We start from the raw sequence: 21,968 nt of genomic DNA, 5'->3' as shown, positions 1-21,968 counted from the left end.
TATTACATGTAACATGTATATTATAGTTAGTTATGTGTTGATGCTAGATTTAGTTTTCATTAACAATAATAACCATGGACTTTAAATTACAGCTTATCATTAGGCTCTCAATTGTCTCGTCCAAGAACCCTTGACCTACATGCAAAAAGTAGCGTCCAACAGTACATTTAAATAAAGCCTAAATGTTACAAATGTAAGCTTTGAATGGTTTGTTACATTGTAATTTTGAATTAAAAATATAAACCTTTAACAGTTGTTGGAACACTATACAGAGAGAACGGTGTAGGCCTCCTCCACTTCTCCGCCCCCAGTTCAGCTCTCAACCAAAACTAACATCAACACTGAGTCAAGTTAGCACACACTAAAGCTAGCTGCTTCCAACTCCAGCTAAGTCCTGATAAACTACGACACTTACCTTCTTACTTACAGGTAATATAAATCAACTATCTGCTTTATAAAGGCGCCCGGTTATGTCAAAGGTAACGTTTTAAATGTGTGATAATACGCTGTTTATTTAGACTTGAATTCGTTTTCCCGCTTTTTGACGAAATTTTACTAACGCTCATGCGAGCTAACTAGTTAGCATTCTGAGGAGGCTTGGCTGCGTTAAAAACGGCATATTAGAGTCCTTAATAGTACGCATAATCAACGACGGTATTAGCGGCAGTGTTCTGATTTGGCATACTATTTCATACGGCAGGATGCGATTTAGAACACAGCCATTCGTAATTAAAAAGAAACGAGCTAGCAAATAGCTACTTAGCCTGTTTGCGAAGACACAACGGGCCACGTAGGTTACTTCTTATGAGGTAAAACAAGTTCTATCAAGTTTATCACCTAGCATATTTAAGTGACCAAAATAACCTGGTAATAAGTGTGTTCTACTGTTTGTACAGGACTGAGACAGAAACAGTGTATTCTCGTTGTACGCTAGCTTAGTAACTTAAGGCATGTGTGTATTCGTAGCGTGTCCTTAAAGCTAACAAAGACCAGATCAGGTAACATAATGTAGTAGTTTTAAACCTAAAATGTAATTACCTGGCGTCCACACAGCAATCCCTTTCCCTATATAGCTGATAATCAACCCGACAGCAGTAGTGCTGGTGTGATCAGCCCGCTTTCGGAAGTCTTGACAGCGCTGTGCACTTTTCTCCAGGATTTCCGGCTGCTTTTACATTGCCCTTCTGCTGTTTTGTTTCCGTTTCTTCCATTTCCGTTCTAACTTTCCACTATCAAAAATGTACCGATTGTTTAAAAGTTTGCAAAGTTTTTCAAAGCTATTGCGTTCACATTTTCTAGCGTATATTTTGCAACTCAAAACCACTCCAATATGGCAACTATGTTTGCACCGAACTTTCTCGCGCTTCCTCGTGCATGTGTCTAATCTGGCTTTTCTGAGCGGGTTATAATGCAGACTAACGGCTCTCACTGCTGATCGTGTGTTTATATGTGCAGATCTGTGTGTGTTCTGCTTGGATTATGACATATACACTGGTAATGATGCTGCCAGGCCTAGTCTATAGCTAAGCCTCGGTGTTGCGTTACAGATGGACCGGCTGAGAGACGCGGTAGTGTGTTCTCTCTCTCCCCTCCCTCCATACGGTCATTCATGCCAGTGTATCCAAAACCACTGGCCACAATAATGGTGGAACAGAAAAGGGCCCTCCCTAAACACAGAAATTAAAACACTTTTAGCTGATTAATAATGATAAGTGTGTTTACAATACTTTTGGCCAAATTGGGCTTATACACTATATTGCCAAAAGTATTCACTCACCCATCCAAATAATTGAATTCAGGTGTTCCCATCACGTCCATGGCCACAGGTGTATAAAACCAAACTTCATGTGGCCATCAGATTAGCTCAAGAACAGTGCGTAGCTTCATGGAATGGGTTTTCGATTCATATTTATTTATTTACTTTTTACATTAAGTTTTACGTTGTAAGACATGTATATGTAATTATATTTAAATTATTATATTAAAATAAACTATAAAAACATTTTAAAATTTGTTACATTATTTTTAGTAGGGCTTGGTAATGTGACTTCACAGTGTAGTTGGTCACTAAACCAGTTTTAATGTCTCATTAAGAAAAAATACATGTTCTCTGTGATTTGTGTTTTAAAGTCTCTTTTAAAAGACCATTTTATCTGAGACTTTCACTTCTCTCTGGGTTTGATAGTGGCAGGGGGTATAATGGATATAAAAATGAACTAAAAATAAAATAAATCAGACATACAAACGTAACTGAACTTATAATTTATTTGTATTGCTATAGGGGTGGCACGGTGGCCCGGCGGGGAGCACTGTCGCCTCACAGCAAGAAGGTCCTGGGTTTGATCCCCAGGTGGGGCGGTCCGGGTCCTTTCTGTGTGGAGTTTGCATCCCCTTTAAACCCCCCCCCCCCCTTTAATTGGATAAACGGTTAAGAAAGTGCATGAGTGAGTGTATTACTATAGTATTAGAGCTGGGTGGTTTGTGATTTTATACATTCACAAATACTATTCAGTTATACTGTGATAAAACTCCCCTAAACCATAATAATTCATGCAAAACACTTTATATTACACAGAAATAAATCCAAGAAAATTACAAATAGAGCAAGGTGTGGTTAGCTTTCTGTTTATCCAATACAGTAATAAAATACATGAAACACATTTTTGTTGTCTGTAATTATCATTATTATTATTATTATTATTATTATCATTATTATTTGTTCTGGTTTTCCGATTTAGATTTTCTTACATGGTGTTTTAAAATTTTGTTCTTTTTGATGGATTTTATTGATATATGATTATAATCCTATAGTTTGCTATTGTTTTAGTATATATGTATTTCATTTTATTTATACGAATTACTATTCTACTTTAATTTTACTGAAATTTTACTGAAACCTTTAAAACATTATTTTTTAAGTTTTAGCTTAAATTTGTAATAATTTTTGTTCTATCAACAGATCAATAGTTTTGAAGTTATGCTATTTTAGACACTCAGCTTCTAATGTCTAAGACATCTTTAGTAATTAAAAATAATCATTTTTTTAGGACCACTGATAAACTAAATGTTCTAGTTAAGGTACTTCTAATTCCAACATTTTCTTTGCTGCTCTTTTGTCTTCAGGTGGCTTTACTAGTAGGATGTCAAAAAGTGAGACTGAGGAGATGATTGAGATTGAAATAGATGGACACGAGAAGCAGGAATGCTTAGAAGAAACGTGAGTTATCTTTTTAAAAACATATTTTACTCTGGAATGCAGCAGCTGATGATGCTATTCAGTATTCAGTTTTAGTACTGTATAACCTCAGTTGTGTATGGTCTCTGTAGAATTGAGGAACAGACCATCACAGCAGCTGAACTCATCACTCAGGACATTGATATTAATGAGCCGATTGGCAACTTGAAAAGGTTGTTGGAGCCCCGGCTGCAGATTTCTCTAGATGGATATGATATCTGTCTGCAGGACATACATGTAGGTTTTAAAATTTTTCCTAAAACTCTCATTCTTAATACAGTATGTGAGCATTTATGTGTATGTGAATTAAAATTATCCTTGATTTTTTGTTTGCAGTTACACACTGACCACAGTCTTTTTGACCAGGGTGTTAAAACAGATGGCACCGTTCAGCTCAGTATTCAGATTGTCACAAGACCAGGCATGTGCTTTTATCATTCATTCTACCACAAGTGTTAAAAAAAGAGAAATACATTTTTTAAATAATAATAATAATGTAACCTGCACTTTACCTACACACTGGACTGTTTTTATTATTATTTATCACTTGCACCTGCACTTGACACAAATGTCATACATATATATGTATAGTTATAGTTTTTCACCATTCTTATATAGTTATAGTTACAGTTGTATAGTTATCATTTACACATCTTTTATTATTATTACTGTTTACATATATTATTATAATATATACCTAACTAATCTTTATTATTATTACTGTTACTATTATAATATATACCTAACTAATCTTTATTATTATTACTGTTATTATTATAATACATACCCATTTTTATTCATATGCTTATTGTTATTATTGCTATTATGTATACAGTACTATGTAAATAGATATAATTCCATATATGTGAATAGCTATAGTTATAACTTTATATTCATATTAATTATGTTTACTGATATATGTTTACTGATATTCTCTTTTCTTTCTTTGTGCAATGCTACTATTTGCAGTTCTGGTAGATGCTAACTTCAATTCGTTGCCTGAGCAATGACAATAAAGTTGAATCTATCTATCTATCTATCTATCTATCTATCTATCTATCTATCTATCTATCTATCTATCTATCTATCTATCTATCTATCTATCTATCTATCTATCTATCTATCTATCTATCTATCTATCTATCTATCTATCTATCTATCTATCTATCTATCTATCTATCTATCTATCTATCTATCTATACTTACTGATTGTTTGTGGTTTGTTTTAGGTGAGGAGAAGTTAAACATACTGGAGATAGTGAAGCCAGTAGAGACGGTGGAGGTCGTGATAGATCCTGATGCTGCTGCAGGAGATGAAGCTCACCTTGTGGAGGATGGACAGATGATAGCGGTGGAGCGCGCTGCCATTGCAGATGAGACTTCTGAACAGGTGACTCGATGGGCAGCAGCACTGGAGGGTTACCGCAAAGAGCAAGTTCGACTCAGTATTCCCTATGGTAAGTGCGAGATCACCACAGTTACAGTTCCACAAAAACCTTACAAGAAAATGTGAAATGCAGATAAATACTAAAAGCAGCTGATATTGACATAGTTGGTTATTTCTTAGAACTGATGCTTGCAAAGCATTTATACAAAAAAACAAAAAAACAAGTGAAAGTAACTATCAACATTGTAAGAGCGATCTTCAAAAAGTTTCTGCACTTTTATACTTGCATTGGAAACAGTGAGGGCGGGAGGAGTAGTAATTGGTCGTGTCTTAGAGACTGAGAGAGAGCTTATAGTCCAGATTTAGCGCCATCTAATTTCCACTTTTTTGGACTGCTCAAAGAAGCTGTAAGGGAAAGAAGATTTTCATGTGATGATGATGTGAAAGCAGCGGTGCATCAGTGGCTGCACACTCAACCAAAAACATTTTTTGCTGATGGCATTAAAAGGTTGGTACGACGCTGGAAAAAATGCATCAGAAGTGACTATGTAGAAAAGTGATGTAATTTAAATTGTAGAATGTTCCAGAACAATATACAGTGCAATATACAGTGCATAACCATCCAATGATTTAGGGAATTTGAAAAATGTCAGCCATTCATCTGTGGCACTGGATCATTTTTTTTTTTGTTCAAAAAATGATTTTAAAGTTATTATCAGGCTTCCTAAGTGAAGGTGATGGAGGAGTGGTAAACTTACTCCTGTCTCAACCTCTCTGAAAGTAAGTACAATGGTACCTTGAACCTCAACGTCAATTGGTTCTAGAACTGGTGTTGAGTTTAAAAGGCATTAAGTTTCAAGGTTTTTTTTACCATAAGAATGTATGAGAAACCTATTAATGCGTTCCATGGTCCTCTGGACTTGCATATATTTTAGGTTTATGTTATACACTGAAAATAACACATATATAAAAACACAAATAAAAAGCTGATTCTTACAATTTCTCAGAACTCTGAGCTATAACACAAGTTTAAAAGTAAAACAGGAGGAAAATCCAGCTAAACACAGATACATGTGAATCTTTCAGAGTGAATCTGACGGTTATTCCACACAAATACAGATTCGTCTCATATGCATACTTTAATGACGTATTACTGCACCACTCAAGCCAAGTGCTGAACAAAGTGATTGTTTGAGTTTGAGGGGACAAATTACAGTGGTACCTTGTAATTCAAAATCTTTGAAACTCAATGCCTTTTGTCGAGTTTCAAAGATTTTACAAGGTACCACTATATTTATTAATTTTTTTGTATAAAAATAGGTTTGGATTTTTTTTTTTTGCTTTTTTTTTTTTTTTTTACTTTAATGCAGTTAAAAAAAAATACAGATTATGGATTACTGTTTTTATTTTGCATTTCACATTCTGTCCAAGCTTTTTGGAATTTAGCTTTGTGTTTTGGTTGTGTTAATTGCCATTTCTTTTAATTTAATACCTCTGGACTGTACGCTGTTTTCTGTCATGTTTAGTGTGTTTTTAACCAGAGATATTGTGTAAAACAAACAGCAGAATCTACAAACAAATTAGTTAATTAGTTTAATTCCTAGACAGGAAATAAACAAGCGGGGTATTGTTCTTTAGTTGGACAAAACATCTCTACTACTTTCCTGAGTGGTGGGTTTAACTGACCCTGTGATCTAAAGATGCCATGTGTTATCTGTTAACTTGTCTACTAGAAATATCAAATGGGTCTGGAAATGATTGAATTGGTAAATTATGGAGGTGTTTTCTATCTATAGGTTCAATTTTGTATGGGCAGTGTAATTGTGTAACTGTATTGCTGTGTAACTTGCAGACCCAGTACAGTGGACGGCAGATCAGGTGATCCACTGGGCTGTGTGGGTAATGAAGGAGTTTAACATAGAGGAGATTGAGGTGGGAGGCATCCACATCCCAGGCCGTCAACTGTGCTCCTTCGGACAAGAGGAGTTCCTACAAAGAGTACCTAACGGAGAGATTTTGTGGAGTCATCTGGAGCTGCTGCGCAAATGTAAGTCCCAAACAAAAAGCACTGTGTGCACGTCATAAATGTTTTATAAATACAATACTAAAATTTAAAAAGTAAATCATTTGCTTTCTTTGTTTTCTTTTAAATTTAATGTTAATGTGTACATGCCTTGTATATGTATTTTACATACTGTATATTCTCTTTGTGTTTTACATCATGCAGATGTTCTAGCGAGTCAGGAGCAGGGACAGGAGGCTACAGTAACAATAGACCAGCGTGAGTTTCTTTATTTAGAATTTGACAAATGCTTCACAGATCTTTACACTTAGTTTTGTACGCTTGACTGAAATGTTGATTACTTAAATCTGTTATTGTAATATACTGCTAGGATGAATTACTGTAATTTTACAGACTCAATGTATGACCTCAGTGTATATTTTTGGAATTACCCTTAGTGTTGCAGAGAAAAATAATAATAATTAAATAAACTTGTATGCAAACGCCCCCTTTTGGAGGCTTTATGTTACGTCTTGTAAACCACAGTGGGACCAGATTGTGCAGAGCCGAGAGAGTAAGATGCATTGGGTCACTTGATGCATTTGAAAAACCCTGGTTTAAGTCACATTGTTTGCTTACAGGTGTATAAAATCAAATATATGTAATCAGTTTTATGCTTCTAATCTTCCATGTCTTGAACTAAGACTTGCCTTTGAATTAAATTAATTAAAAGTTGGGAGCCGAAGATTTTTTGTCAGACATGAGTGATCTCACAAATGCTCTTTACATAACAGTACAATTTCCCAAGGAGACACAATGTAAGATTGTGTATGTTAATGCCCTTGCTTTGGGAATGGGATGTCCAAAAAGCTCAGTCAGGTGTCCACATAGTTTAGCAAAACAAATCTGGACTGGTGCTTTATAGTTATTTTTCAGAGCTGCAGGGGGTATCATTTTGGTTTAGCAACTGTAATAAAGTAAAGCAGCATAAAAGCCTTTATTTTTCTGGGAAAGCTTTCCAAAAGGTTTTAAAGTGTGTCTCTGGGAATTTGTACTAAGTATTAAGGTAAAACAGCATTTTTAGCATCGGGTGATTGGGCACTGATGTTAGATGAAAAGTGATCAGTGAGGTTAAGGTCAGGTCTTTGTGCAAGCCACCGAAGATTTGCCACAACAAACCCATCAAACTATGTCTTTACAGTAACTACAGCACAGTCATGCTAAAACATAAAATGGCTTTTCCCAAACTGTTAAAAACATGAATAGTTTTAGCACCACTCAAGATTTAAACTTTGGATCCCAGCAGTAGTGTGCTATCATAATTTAATGCTGTGCCACTCAAGCACCCTTTCATTTGTATATAGCTGGGGGAGGCTTGGTGGGTAGCACTGTCGCCTCACAGCAAGAAGCTCCTGGGTTCAATTACCAGGTGGAGCGCTCCAGGTCCTTTTCTGTGTGAAGTTTGCATGTTCTCCCCATGTCTGCATGGTTTTCCTCCGGCGCTCTGGTTTCCTCCCACAATCCAAAGACATACAAGTGAGGTTAATTGGAGATACAAAATTGTCCATTGTTGTGTTTGACATTAAACTTGTGAACTTATGAATCTTGTGTCATTAATATAACCAAAGTGTGTAAAACATTATGTTAAATCCTAATAAAATAAACAATATAAATAAAAATAAATGTATACACCGATGAGGCATAACATTATGACCACCTTCCTAATATTGTGTTGGTCCCTCTTTTACTGCCAAAACAGCCCTGCAACTGCGATGCACTGTGTATTCTGACACCTTTCTATAAGAACCAGCATTACATTTTTCAGCAGTTTGAGCTACAGTACTTCGCCCAGTACCACACGGGCCAGCCTTCGCTCCCCACGTGCATCAGTGAGCCTTGGCCGCCCATGACCCTGTCGCCTGTTTACCACTGTTCCTTCCTTGGACCACTTTTGATAGATACTGACCACTGCAGACCGGGAACACCCCACAAGAGCTGCAGTTTTGGAGATGCTCTGACCCAGTCGTCTAGCCATCACAATTTGGCCCTTGTCAAACTCACTCAAATTCTTACACTTGCCCCTTTTTCCTTTTTCTAACACATCAACTTTGAGGATAAAATGTTCACTTGCTCTCTAATATATCCCACCCACTATACCGTGCCGTGATGAAGAGATAATTAGTGTTATTCACTTTACCTGTCTGTGGTCATAATGTTATGCCTGGTTGGTGTATATAGTCTGTATTATAAAAGTGTTGATTGCATATCATTGTGGATTCACAAGTATTCAGCATACACATTAAATTCATGCTCATTCATTCATTTATGAATGCATGCATGGTCACTGTTACAGCCCTGTTAACAATGTTAATGTTTATTGTTGCCTCGGACTTATGACCTCAAGCTGAGACAGTGCCTTCGGATACTTTAAACCTGGAACCACATTGTAGGTTATAGCAACAGCAATCCAGTGTCTAGTGATTTGTAATATTCCAGCCAATTACATGTAATGTGTATGTTTAACAATTAGCTCAGAATAGCTTCCTCAGAATATGTTTATCTAACATCCACTTGGATTTAATTTTCATCCTGTTCTCCAGCTGTGCAGATTATTCCTGCTTCTGTTCAACAAGTCACACCTGCAACCATTAAGGTACAGAAGCATAACAAAGTGCCCAGAGCTCCACGCATCTCAGGAGAGGAACGCAGTTCCCCTGGCAACCGTACAGGTACACACACTCATGAGAACCTTTAATGATCAGCACCAGAACTATAATTTTACGTTACATAACTGTGTACAAAATGGGTTTAACAGATATAATCTATTATGGGAAAGTACAAACCGGATTCCAAAAAAGTTGGGACACTAAGCAAATTGTGAATAAAAACTGAATGCAATGATGAGGTGCCAACATCTAATATTTTATTCAGAATAGAACACAAATCACAGATCAAAAGTTTAAACTGAGAGAATGTATCATTTTAAGGGAAAAATATGTTGTTTCAAAATTTCATGGCATCAACAAATCCCAAAAAAGTTGGGACAAGGCCATTTTTACCACTGTGTGGCATCCCCCCTTCTTCTTACAACACTCAACAGACGTCTGGGGACAGAGGAGACCAGTTTCTCAAGTTTAGAAATAGGAATGCTCTCCCATTCATGTCTAATACAGGCCTCTAACTGTTCAATCGTCTTGGGCCTTCTTTGTCACACCTTCCTCTTTATGATGCGCCAAATGTTCTCTATAGGTGAAAGATCTGGACTGCAGGCTGGCCATTTCAGTACCCGGATCCTTCTCCTACGTAGCCATGATGTTGTGATTGCTGCAGAATGTGGTCTGGCATTATCTTGTTGAAAAATGCAGGGTCTTCCCTGAAAGAGATGACGTCTAGATGGGAGCATATGTTGTTCTAGAACCTGAACATAGTTCTCTGCATTAATGGTGCCTTTCCAGACATGCAAGCTGCCCATGCCACAAGCACTCATGCAACCCCATACCATCAGTGATGCAGGCTTCTGAACGGAGCGTTGATAACAACTTGGGTTATCCTTGTCCTCTCTGGTCCGGATGACATGGCGTCCCAGTGTTCCATAAAGAACTTCAAATCGTGACTCATCTGACCACAGAACAGTCTTCCATTTTGCCACACTCCATCTTAAATAACCCCTGGCCCAGTGCAAACGTCTGAGCTTGTGGAGCTTGCTTAGAAATGGCTTCCTCTTTGCACTGTAGAGTTTCAGCTGGCAACGGTGGATGGCACGGTGGATTGTGTTCACTGACAATGCTTTCTGGAAGTATTCCTGAGCCCATTCTGTTATTTCCTTGACAGTGGCATTCCTGTTTGAGGTGCAGTGACGTTTAAGGGCCCGGAGATCACGAGCATCCAGTAGAGTTTTACGGCCTTGACCCTTACGCACAGCGATTGTTCCAGATTCTCTGAATCTTTTGATGATGTTATGCACGGTTGATGATGATAACTTAAAAGTCTTTGCTATTTTACGCTGGGTAACACCATTCTGGTATTGCTGCACTATCTTTTTGCGCAACAATGGTGGAATTGGTGATCCTCTTACCATCTTGGCTTCTGAGAGACACTGACACTCTGAGAAGCTCTTTTTATACCCAATCATGTTGTCAATTGACCTAATTAGTGTTAATTGGTCTTCCAGCTGTTCGTTATATGCTCAATTTCCTTTTTCCAGCCACTTATTGCTACTTGTCCCAACTGTTTTGGGATTTGTTGACACTGTGAAATTTTGAATCAACATATTTTTCCTTTAAAATGTTACATTTACTCAGATTAAACTTTTGATCTGTCATCTATGTTCTATTACGAATTAAATATTGACATTTGCCATCTCCTCATCATTGCATTCAGTTTTTATTCACAATTTGTTTAGTGTCCCAACTTTTTTGGAATCCGCTTTGTATTATAAATATTAGAAGGTGAAAATAGATTTTTAATTAATAGAGGATTAGTTGGATTAACAGAAGCGTTTGGATGCATTTTTGAAAATCCTTCTCTGCTTGTCTCCTTGTAATAAAAACATGTTAGTAAATAGTAAACTAGTTATGTAATAATGTTACCAGTAGTGCTGTACTGTACAGCTGTATTAAAGAAGTAAATGTTTATACGTTTTAATACTTTAACAGTTCTTGGAATCTGGTGAAGAACTTTCTTCTAAAACTAAGATTAAACATTTTGGACTTTATTTCCTCAGTGTCCTTTCTGTGTGCAGTTTGCATGTTCTCCCTGTGTCTGCATGGGTTTTCTTCCGGGAGCTTGGTCGGCACGGTGGCTAAGTGGGTCGCCTCACAGCAAGAAGGTCCTGGGTTCGATCCCCAGGTGGGGCGGTCCGGGTCCTTTCTGTGTGGAGTTTGCATGTTCTCCCCGTGTCTGCGTGGGTTTCCCCCGGGTGCTCCTGTTTCCTCCCACAGTCCAAAGACATGCAAGTGAGGTGAATTGGAGATTCAAAATTGTCCATGACTGTGTTCGATATAATCTTGAGAAGTGATGAACCTTGTGTTACGAGTAACTACCGTGTGTCTGTCATGAATGTAACCAAAGAGTGTAAAACATGACGTTAAAATCCTAATAAACTAACAAACTTCCGGGAGCTTCGGTTTCCTCCCAAAGTCCAAAGGCATGCAGTCAGGTTAATTGTAGATACAAAATTGTCCATGACTGTGTTTGACATTAAAAGACTTGAACTGATGAATCTTGTGTAGCCAGTAACTAGCTGCCCAGTCATAAATGTAATCAAAGTGTGTAAAACATGACGTTAAAATCTTAATACAGTGGTACCCTGAAACTCAACGTCAATTGGTTCTGGGAGTGGCGTTGAGTTTAAAAGGCGTTGAGTTTTAAGGTATTTTTTTCCCATAAGGATGTATGGGAAACCTGTTAATGTGTTCCATGGTCCCGTGAAACTGCATATATTTTAGTCTCATGTAAAATAATGGGGTTGTTTTTGACACTTATACACTGAAAATAACACAAATATAATATAAAAAACACTCAAATACAATTAAAAACGTGAATGCTTAATGTTACTCATTGTACAAAAACGAGCCAGGACTTTCAGTAGTTGAGAGAACTTATGAGCAGTAATAGTTAAGAGAAGTTTAGTGTTTCTACGTCATAATTGTAATACATAAATTTACTAAGCTATTTTTAACAATAAGCATTTTAGACTCTCTCAAAATAAAACAGGAGAGAGCCGCTCAGGTGGTGCAGCGGTAAAGTACGCTAGCGCCAGAGTTGGGGTTTCGAATACATCGTATCGAATCTCAGCTCTGCCTTTCCGACTGGGCAGGGCGGCAGCATGAACAATGATTGGCTGTTGTTCAGGGTTAGAGGGTAAGACAGTCGGATCATAGGTCCTCATAACTGGTGCGACTGCGACCCCTGCTGGCTGACTGATGGTGCCTGCACAGGGCTGAGGAATAACGCTGATGGGGGTGTGGCCCTCCATACACAGTGCCCGTCAAGTGTATGAACTCGACTCGTGCCGGAGTTGATGTCAGTTGAGAGGCGTCCTCAGTCAGCGGTGAAGGGTCGAATCAGTATAGAGGACTCAATAAGGGTGGATTTGACAGTTATTCCACACAAATGCAGATTCATCTCATATTCGCACTTTGATGCCGTCTTACTGCAGTGCTCAAGCCAAGCGCTGAACAAAGCAACTGTTCATTGTTAATTTGAAATTAAATAAATACATTTTTTTTAAACAAAAGGTGAACACGTTGAGTTTAAGGGTACAAATTTCTCGACGAAGGGCGTTGGGTTTCAAAGATTGAGTTTAGGGGACGTTGAGTTACAGGGTACCACTGTAAATAAATAAATAAATATTTTCTCAGTGTTGCATGTTACTGTTTTCTTTTGCATATCACTATGGGTAATACACAGTAAAATCAGAGCAGATAAGCAGAGGAGAATTGTGTAGTAGTTTGCAATATTTTTAAAAATACATTATAAAAAGAAAGTTATTTATTAATGCATTATTAAACATTAATATTTGAATTGATTAAATGACACACATCATTGTTTTACTTCCATGAAAACCAGTAATCTCTCTGTATTTGTTTGTATAATGAATGCTGTATTTGTTGTCACCTCTCAGGTAATAATGGCCAAATCCAGCTGTGGCAGTTCCTGCTGGAGCTGCTGACTGATAAGGATGCACGGGACTGCATCTCGTGGGTCGGAGAGGAGGGCGAGTTCAAACTCAATCAGCCAGAGCTGGTGGCTCAGAAATGGGGTCAGAGGAAAAACAAGCCGACCATGAACTATGAGAAACTTAGCAGAGCCCTCAGGTTTGTTCAGACATTATTATTCTTAATCAGAATTGAAGAAAATAAAGGAGTAAACAAGTCTAGGCTATTCTAGTGAAACTAATTTGCATATATAATTGATGAGAAGGGTTGGCTGCCAAAAACATTAAACGAAACCTTTAATACAAACCTTTGTATTTATACATAATATATAAAGGAAAAGTAACACACTGATATCAGATTGATCAAACTTCAGCACATGATTTATTTGTTTTTTTTTTTAATTAAATGCAAGTAAAGGCAGAAAAATTATTTGTAAATTAGTATTTTATTAAATGTTAATGTTTAATGTTATTGATTTTTGTATATAGAAGATGTAGGATTCAAGAGGAAGCATTCTTTCCACAGGTGGTGCTATCATGCCGTGTAGCAAAAAACTTGCTGGGTGAACATTTTTGGAATTTTTCTAAATGCATGGCTGCAATGTATTCATGGTTTTGATTGTATATAGTCCATAACGTTTATTAAAGTATTCAGAAAATCACATTCATAGGCAAAATGGGCAAAAACAAATTGAATTCATGTGACCCTTCAATCCCCCAGTTGGCAATGCAATAAAACATTCTTTTGTAATGAATATAACCACATAGGCTTATGAATACATTGAAAAATCCTACAGCCACTCAGGTGGCGCAGCGGTAAAACGCGCTAGCACACATTTCGAATACATCTTTCGAATCTCAGCTCTGCCATCCGGCTGGGCTGGGCGGCTACATGAACAACGATTGGCCGAAAGCCGTGTCCAGGGCTCATCATAACTGATGCAGCTACGACCTCTGTTGTCTGCGCAGAGTCTAGGAACACTAGCATTGATCAGGGTGTGGCTCTCCGTACACAAAGCTGATCCGCATATGAACTTGCCTCGTGCAGGTGAAAAGATGCAGTCGATACTGCACACGTGCCGGAGGGGCGTGTGTCAGTTGCGACGCTCCTCAGTCAGCAGTGGAGGGTAGTATCGTGCGTAAGGAACTAATGTGAGGTCATTCGTTGCTAAACTGATGCTGAGGCATAATTGGGCTATGCAACAAGACATTAATTTAAAGCACCAATGGGAAGACCTTAACCAAATAGTTGAAATGGAACAGCCTAATTGGAGTGGCCTAATTAAAGTCCTAACCCTACGAGAGGTGCTGTAGCAGAACCTGAGACTAGCAGTTTATTATCAGAAACTTAGAAATGTACCTGATTTTAAGCAGTTTTGCACGATGAAATGGGCTAAAATGTTGCAGGGCAGTTGGTTAAGGTATCAGACTAGTAATCAAAAGGTCACTGGTTCAAGCCCCACCACTGCCAGGTTGACACTGTTAGGCCCTTGAGCAAGGTCCTTAACTTTCAATTGCTTAGACAGTATAAACTGGCATACTACTGGAGTCACTTTGGATAAAAGCTTCTGCTAAATGCCGGAAATGTAAAGTGTTCCCACTATCAATATGAAAATCTAATACAAGACTGATATTGAGAAGGCAAATACATTTTCACTAGTGTGAAATATGCAGCACAACTTTTCCCACATAATTTATTTCAGAATAGTCTTAATTTTAGGTGGCGCAGCACTAAAATACGCTAGCACACCAGAGCTGACATTTTGAACTCGTGTACATGGACAACGATTGGCTGTTGTTCATACAGGGTGGGAGCCGGATAGGGACCTCGTAACTGATGCAATTACGACCTCTGCTGGCTGATTGATGGTGCCTGCACAGAGTCGAGGAATAATGCCTTGATCAGGGTGTGGCGCTCCGTACACAAAGCTGATCTGCATATGAACTCGCCTCGGGCAGGTGAAAAGATGCAGTCGGCTACTGCACACGTCGGAGGGGGCATGTGTCAGTCTCGCTCTCCTCAATCAGGGCGGGGATCATCATTAGTAGAAAGGAAGCGTAATGCAATTGGGTTACCAGTTTTCAGTAACATGAGCTATTGGAAAATGAGCAGATACTTTCTCACAGTAATAGAGAATTTTGATTCTATCACCCATTCTGTTACTGATGTATCTATTACTGTCCTTATCAGTCCTCACTCTATCTGTCTCCTCTGTCTTTTCTTTAGGTACTACTATGACGGGGACATGATCAGCAAAGTGCAGGGCAAACGCTTCGTCTATAAGTTTGTGTGTGACTTGAGAACTCTGATTGGCTACAGCGCCGCCGAGCTTAACAACCTTGTGACCGAGTGCGAGCAAAAAAAAATGGCACGGGTGCAGCTGCACAGCATCAGCCAACCCGTCAACACGGTCGCTTTGGCAACGGCCGCAGGACAGCCGATCACCACCGTAACGCTGGCCGCTGCTGCCACGTTAGAGAAGGACAGCTGAGAGAGAGAAGCTTGGGAGACTTGAGGGAAATGACAGAACATGAGACTCTGAGCAGGACAAGTGCATTTCTGAGCAGGTGTATGTGTGTGTTTTAGGCGTGTGTACATATGGATGAGTGGTGAGGGACAATATAGGAAGTTTCTCAAATGTGAGTGTGTGTAAGAGAGTCAAATTACTAATGACCATATATTGAAGCCTTTTGAAGTGTATGTTACTCTGTCTGCAGGGTAGCATCGGCTGCATTTCCATTGTATATACTCTATGTTTTTGATAGCCATGAAGGCAGTGTATTTTGATATTTTCCATTTATAAAGGATCTTTTTCTTTTTTTTAATTTTGAGGTTCTGACTCCCTCGGGGTGAGGTACTTTTTATTGTCCACCAGGGGGAAATAAAGAGATCATTTTTGAATGAATGACTGATCACTCTTGTGTGGAAGAATGGACTGTATCACAGAGGGGCAGACAGCATTTGTCTGGTTAGATGTACTTGGTTAGAACCACAGGTTTTTTAAATTATATTTTATGCATTTTCTCCCAATTTAACGTAGTCAATTTGTCTTCCGCTGCTGGGGATTTTGCAGCTGAGGCAATGCCGAGTTTCCAACCGAGGAGTTCAGAATCTCGGTGCTGGTGTGCTAGTGGAATATCCCGCTGTGCCACCTGGGTGCCAGAACTAGAGCATGTTTGCCCAGAGTTTTGCAGTTACATTTAAAAAACAACGTGATTATCTGTGATTGTTTAACCAGCCCTCTTTTTTTATCTATCCCAATTCTATTCAGTGTATAAAATATATATGAGAATTACAATAAAATAAAATAACAATAAAATTACTTGTAGTAGGATGTAAAACTTAATGCAAAGTGAGACAGGGCTATGTGTGTTTGGGTGCACCACTCACAGTCCCTTAAATCAGTGGTTTTCAACCTGTGGGCCTCACTGAGCCTAGAGGGGGGTCCGGTTACATTTAATTAAGAAGAGATACACGTGATGGGATGGGAAAATCATTAGACTATTGGAGTATGGATTATTACTTGTGATGTTGTATAGATCTATTTTAAACTACCTATTGTATATGTTGGGTTTGAGAGTGAAAAACGTATTTGATTTGCTCACCACAAAAGGGCAAAGGTCAACAGAGGTGACACAATTCTGATTTAGTTGTTGATGCAGATCCTGCTGAAAAAGAGCCAGGTGAGGAAGCTCCTACCACCACTTCACCCAAAATAAACCCACTACATCAACAACCAAAATCAGAAAATACCAAGATACAGTGGTGTTCAAAAAAAATAGCAGTGATTTAAGTGAATAAAGCACAAAATCATTATAATAACTTTTATTTCCATAAATGCAAATGCACTGAAAATACTACACTTTTAATTCTAAATCAAAACATTAACAACATTTAGCCAGTTTGTGTTCATCCTTTACAGAAAGTTAAGAAAAATGAATATTAGGCTGTTCAAAAAAATAGCAGTGCCAGCATTTTTCTTTAAAAACTCAAAAAATTTATCTATAAACTGAAAATGTTTGAGGTTTCACTTTACTTTAAATTACTAAACTAATATTTAGTGGCATAACAATCTGGCACCTCTGAACAGGTATTCCAGTCCAGGATGATTAGACTACATTCCACAGTTCTTCTGCTATTTTGGGTTTTGCCTCAAAAAAACACGTTTCAGACGTCAGCCCACAAGTTCTCTATGGGATTGAAGTCAGGGGATTGTGCTGGCCACTCTATTACCTCAATCTTGTTTGTCTGTAACCAAGATGTTTTGGGTCATTGTCATGTTAAAACACCCATTTTAAGGGCATTTCTTCTTCGACATAGGGCAACATGATCTCCTCAAGTATTCTGATATATTTAAACTGATCCATGATCCCTCGTATGTGATAAATAGACATAACACCATGGTATGAAAAACATTTTTTGTACCACCATGCTTTACTGTCTTCACAGTGTACTTTGGCTCGAATTCAGTGCTCGAGGGTCATCTGACATACTGTCTATGGCCACTTGACCCAAAAAGAAAAATTTTGCTTTCACCAGTCCACAAAATGTTGAGCCATTTCTCTTTGGACCAGTCAATGTGATCTTTGGGAAATTTGAACCCATTCAGGACATGTCTTTTTCTTAACAACGGGACTTTGCAAGGAGTTCTTGCTGGTAAATCGGCTTCACTTAATCATCTTCTGTACTCACTGGTAACTTCAGATGTTCCTTGATCTTTCTGGAGGTGATCACTGGCTGAACCTTTGCCATTCTGGCTATTCTTTGATCCATTCAAACAGTAGTTCCACGCTTCCTTCTGCATCTTTCAGGTTTTGGTTGTCACTTTAAGGCATTTGAGATCATTTTAGCTGAGCAGCCTATCATTTACTGCACTTCCCTCTAAAATCAACTTTTTAATCAAAGTACGCTGTTCATCAGAACAATGTCTGGAACAACCCATTTTACCCAGTATTTCAGAAGGAAATGTGCTATGACCAACCTGTGCAACATTTGCCACCCTCCTACCTTAAATAAGGGCCAAAATTGACACCCGTTCTTCTGCGGAATGAATGACTTCACCAATTGAACTCCTCACTGCTATTATTTTGAACAACCACCTTTCAATCAATGCTTCGATTACTCAGAATGAGCGGCATGCATGTCCTAATTGTTGGGTTTGTTTTGTTTTCATTACTCTACTACACTTTCAAGTAAATGTTTTGCTATGTAGAAATAGCATTTCTACTAAAAACTTTGCTTTATCAAGTTAATGGTGTTGGACTGCTATTTTTTTGAACACCACTGTATAATATCTTGAATTAATTGAATTTTCCATGAGTGAAAACAATACCTTTTGTCATCCTTGCTAAAGGCATAAGAATATCATTATAACCCATGTCAAGGGGGGTCCACAAATTTTTTTTTACGTGGGGTGTAAGAAACAATGGTTGAGAACCGCTGCCTTAGATTATGGCAGGCTGTATGGCAGCGCTCTCTCTCTCTACATGAACACGGGATTCGGTAAACATTCAGACACCTTGACTTTTTTTACACACCTTGTGTTGTGGCTTTTTCAAGTATTTAATTACATGTTAATCTACACTTAATCACTCATAATATCCAAGTGAAAGTTTTTTAGAAATGAATTAAATATGAAAAACTTTATTACAATTACAGCTTTAGATCCTTTAGATCCTCTTGGATACATCTGTAAAAGCTTTGCACAACTGGATTTGTAAATTTTTATCCATTCATCATAGCAGATGTTCTCAAACACTATCAGATTGGATGACAAGTGTGTGAGAATTGCCATCTGCAGGTCTTCTCCACAGATGCTCAATGGGTTTTTACGTCTGGGCTTTGGCTAGGGTACTCGAGAACATTCAGACTTGTCCCTAAGCCATTCCAGTGTTGTTGTTTTTTTCTCTCTATTTCCCACTTTCTATTCCCACTTTTTCCCCCCAATTTTCTCCCCTAATCTAGTCGTGTCCAATTACCCTGATTGTGTCCTCTATACTGATTCGACCCTTCACCGCTGACTGAGGACGCCTCTCAACTGACTTACGCCCCCTCCGACACGTACAGTTAGTACAGACTGCATTTTTCACCTGCACGAGACGAGTTCATACACCGACGGGCACTGTGTACGGGGGGCCACACCCCCATCAGCATTATTTCTCAGCCCTGTGCAGGCGCCATCAGTCAGCCAGCAGTGGCCGCAGCTGCACCAGTTATGAGGACCTAAGATCCGACTTTTTATCCCTAACCCTATGAACAACAACCAATCAATGTTCATGCAGCCGCCCAGCCCAGTCTGAAGGCAGAGCTGAGATTTGATTTGATGTATTCGAAACCCCAACTCTGGTGTGCTAGCGTACTTCACCGCTGCGCCACCTGAGCGGCCCTCATTTCAGTGTTGTTTTGACTGTATGCTTTAGGTCCTGGTCATGTTGAAAGGTAGATCAGCCCCAGTCCAAATTTGTGCACTTTAAAGAAGGTATTCTTCAGGAATGTTCCTGTATATGGCTGCATTCATCCCTCCCTCAATTCTGAACAGTCTCCCTGCCACTAAGAATCACCCCCATATAATAATGCTTCTATTATCAAATCTCATCATGGGGATATTAGCTAGTGTGCAGTGCCTATTTTTCATCAGACCCTACTTGCTGTTCTGCTGTCCCAAAACATTGATTTTTGTCTCATCAGTGACTTCCTAGAGTCATTTGCAGGCTGTCACATGCCGATTACTTAGAAAATTCTGTGTTGCCGCTCTTCCTTAAAGACCTGAATAACAGAGTGCTGCACAAAATCTTTGAACCTCTTTTGGAATGACTGTTAAGGTATTTCTTACCTCCCTGACCAAGGCCTTTTTTGGCTAGATGGCCAACTATAGCAATGTTTAAGGTTCATTCACTCTGGTTCTGGAAACACTCAATCGTTGTTTTATATCCTTGCACTGATGTATGCTTTGCCACAGTTTGATCAGAGATCCACAGACCGTACCTTGGACTTTAAGTTTCAGGCCCTTATAGACACATCTCAAGGTTAATTAAGCAAACAGGATGCACCTGACCACAATGTTGTGTTCAGTTATCTTGTTTTGTTTCAGTGAGTCTGTGCACACTGTGGCCTCAGTCACATCAACAGTTTCACTGTCCCCTAAACTCGAAATCTTTAAAAACCCGACGCCCTTTGTCGAGAAATTTGTACCCTTAAACTCGACGTGTGTGCAGCTGCCACTTTGCTTAGTGCTTGGCTTGAGCGGTTCGGTAAAACGTCATCAAAGTGTGAATATGAGACGAATCTGCATTTGTTTGGAATAACCGCCAGATCGACTCTGAAAGCATCCACATGTATCTGTGTTTAGCTGGATTTTCCTCCCGTTTTACTTTTTAAACTTGTGTTATAGCTCGGGGTGCAAATGAAAGAATCTTATCGTTAAAAGAGCTTAATGTGGTTTAATGTACTAAAAAATGAGATAGGAACACAAAATCTCTCTTAATTATTACTGCTCATAAGTTCTCTTCACTAATGAAATTCCTTGCTCGTTGTTTTAGTACAATAAGTCACGTTATGCTTTGTGCACCGGCACACTTCATAGGAAATAACAGCACAGCCAGCACAAAAGCTATTTTGCCGCTTCTCATGTGAATGCGCCTACTGAACTGACAAAGGAATACGGTATTCCAAGATCAAGCATCTCCACGATTAGGAATAAGCAATAAAGTATTATTATCAATTTATTGTATTTTTAATATATTTTTAACTGTTTTTAATTGTATTTCAGTGTTTTTTATATTATATTTGTGATTTTTTTCTGTGTATAAGTGTCAAAAACAATTCCATTATTTTACATTAGCCTAAAATATATGCAGTTTCACGGGGCCATGGAACACATTAACAGGTTTCCCATACATCCTTATGAGAAAAAAAACTCAACGCCTTTTAAACTCGATGCCACTCCCAGAACCAATTAATGTCAAGTTTCAAGTTACCACTGTACTAGTCTATATGGCACCTAAAACTGTATGAACATTGCAAGTGTTTCTTAATCAGTGCAATTTAGTGTTAATATATGTGTGTTAATATTTATATATTTTTTGACATTTAAAAGATGCTTTCACCCAAAGTAACTTACAATTATCACTGAACACAATCTTAATGTAAATTCTGGAATCAATAGTCACCAACAGTTTTTAAATTAATGATAAGCCTAAATAATTGAAATTAATAATGTAATATGTCCCTGGCCTAATCTTTATATATTTATTTATTAATATTTTACAAACTTTGGTTACATTTCATGACAGAAATGGTAGTTACTCGTTACACAAGATTAATCAGTTCACATGTTTTAATGTCAAACACAGTCATGGACAATTTTGTATCTCCAATTCACATCACTTGCATGTCTTTCGACTGTGGGTGGAAACCGGAACTCCTGGAGGAAACCCACGCAGACACGGGGAGAACATGCAAACTCCACACAGAAAGGACCTGGACCGCTCCACCTGGGGATCGAACCTTTTTACACCAACCAACCATAACATTAAAACCACTTTCTTGTTTCTACACTCACTGTTCATTTTATCAGCTCCACTTACCATATAGAAGCACTTTGTAGTTCTACAATTACTGACTGTAGTCCATCTGTTTCTCTGCATGCTTTGTTAGCCCCCTTTCATGCTGTGCTTCAATGGTCAG

The 21,968-nt window shown here is 38.4% G+C and overlaps 1 protein-coding gene across 2 annotated transcripts; it reads left to right on the top strand.

Moving 5' to 3' along the window:
• The first annotated feature begins 322 nt into the window (after positions 1 to 322).
• On the top strand, positions 323 to 16,605 carry gabpa (GA binding protein transcription factor subunit alpha). Of its 2 annotated transcripts, none has more exons than XM_063006479.1 (10): positions 323 to 429; positions 3,124 to 3,217; positions 3,328 to 3,472; positions 3,572 to 3,656; positions 4,465 to 4,692; positions 6,475 to 6,669; positions 6,850 to 6,903; positions 9,225 to 9,353; positions 13,250 to 13,442; positions 15,510 to 16,605. In XM_063006479.1, exons 2-10 carry the CDS (start codon positions 3,141 to 3,143, stop codon positions 15,772 to 15,774), a joined length of 1,371 nt encoding a protein of 456 aa, XP_062862549.1. In that variant the 5' UTR covers positions 323 to 429; positions 3,124 to 3,140; the 3' UTR covers positions 15,775 to 16,605. The 2 variants fall into 2 exon arrangements, with proteins under 2 accessions (XP_062862549.1, XP_062862550.1); XM_063006480.1 differs by lacking the exon at positions 323 to 429 and adding an exon at positions 744 to 809.
• The last annotated feature ends 5,363 nt before the right edge of the window (positions 16,606 to 21,968 follow it).

The sequence above is a fragment of the Trichomycterus rosablanca genome, chromosome 12 (assembly GCF_030014385.1).
Source record: "Trichomycterus rosablanca isolate fTriRos1 chromosome 12, fTriRos1.hap1, whole genome shotgun sequence".
Classification (NCBI taxonomy): domain Eukaryota; kingdom Metazoa; phylum Chordata; class Actinopteri; order Siluriformes; family Trichomycteridae; genus Trichomycterus; species Trichomycterus rosablanca.
Note: the sequence above shows the minus strand (reverse complement) of the source record. Positions and strands in the feature narration are given on the sequence as shown.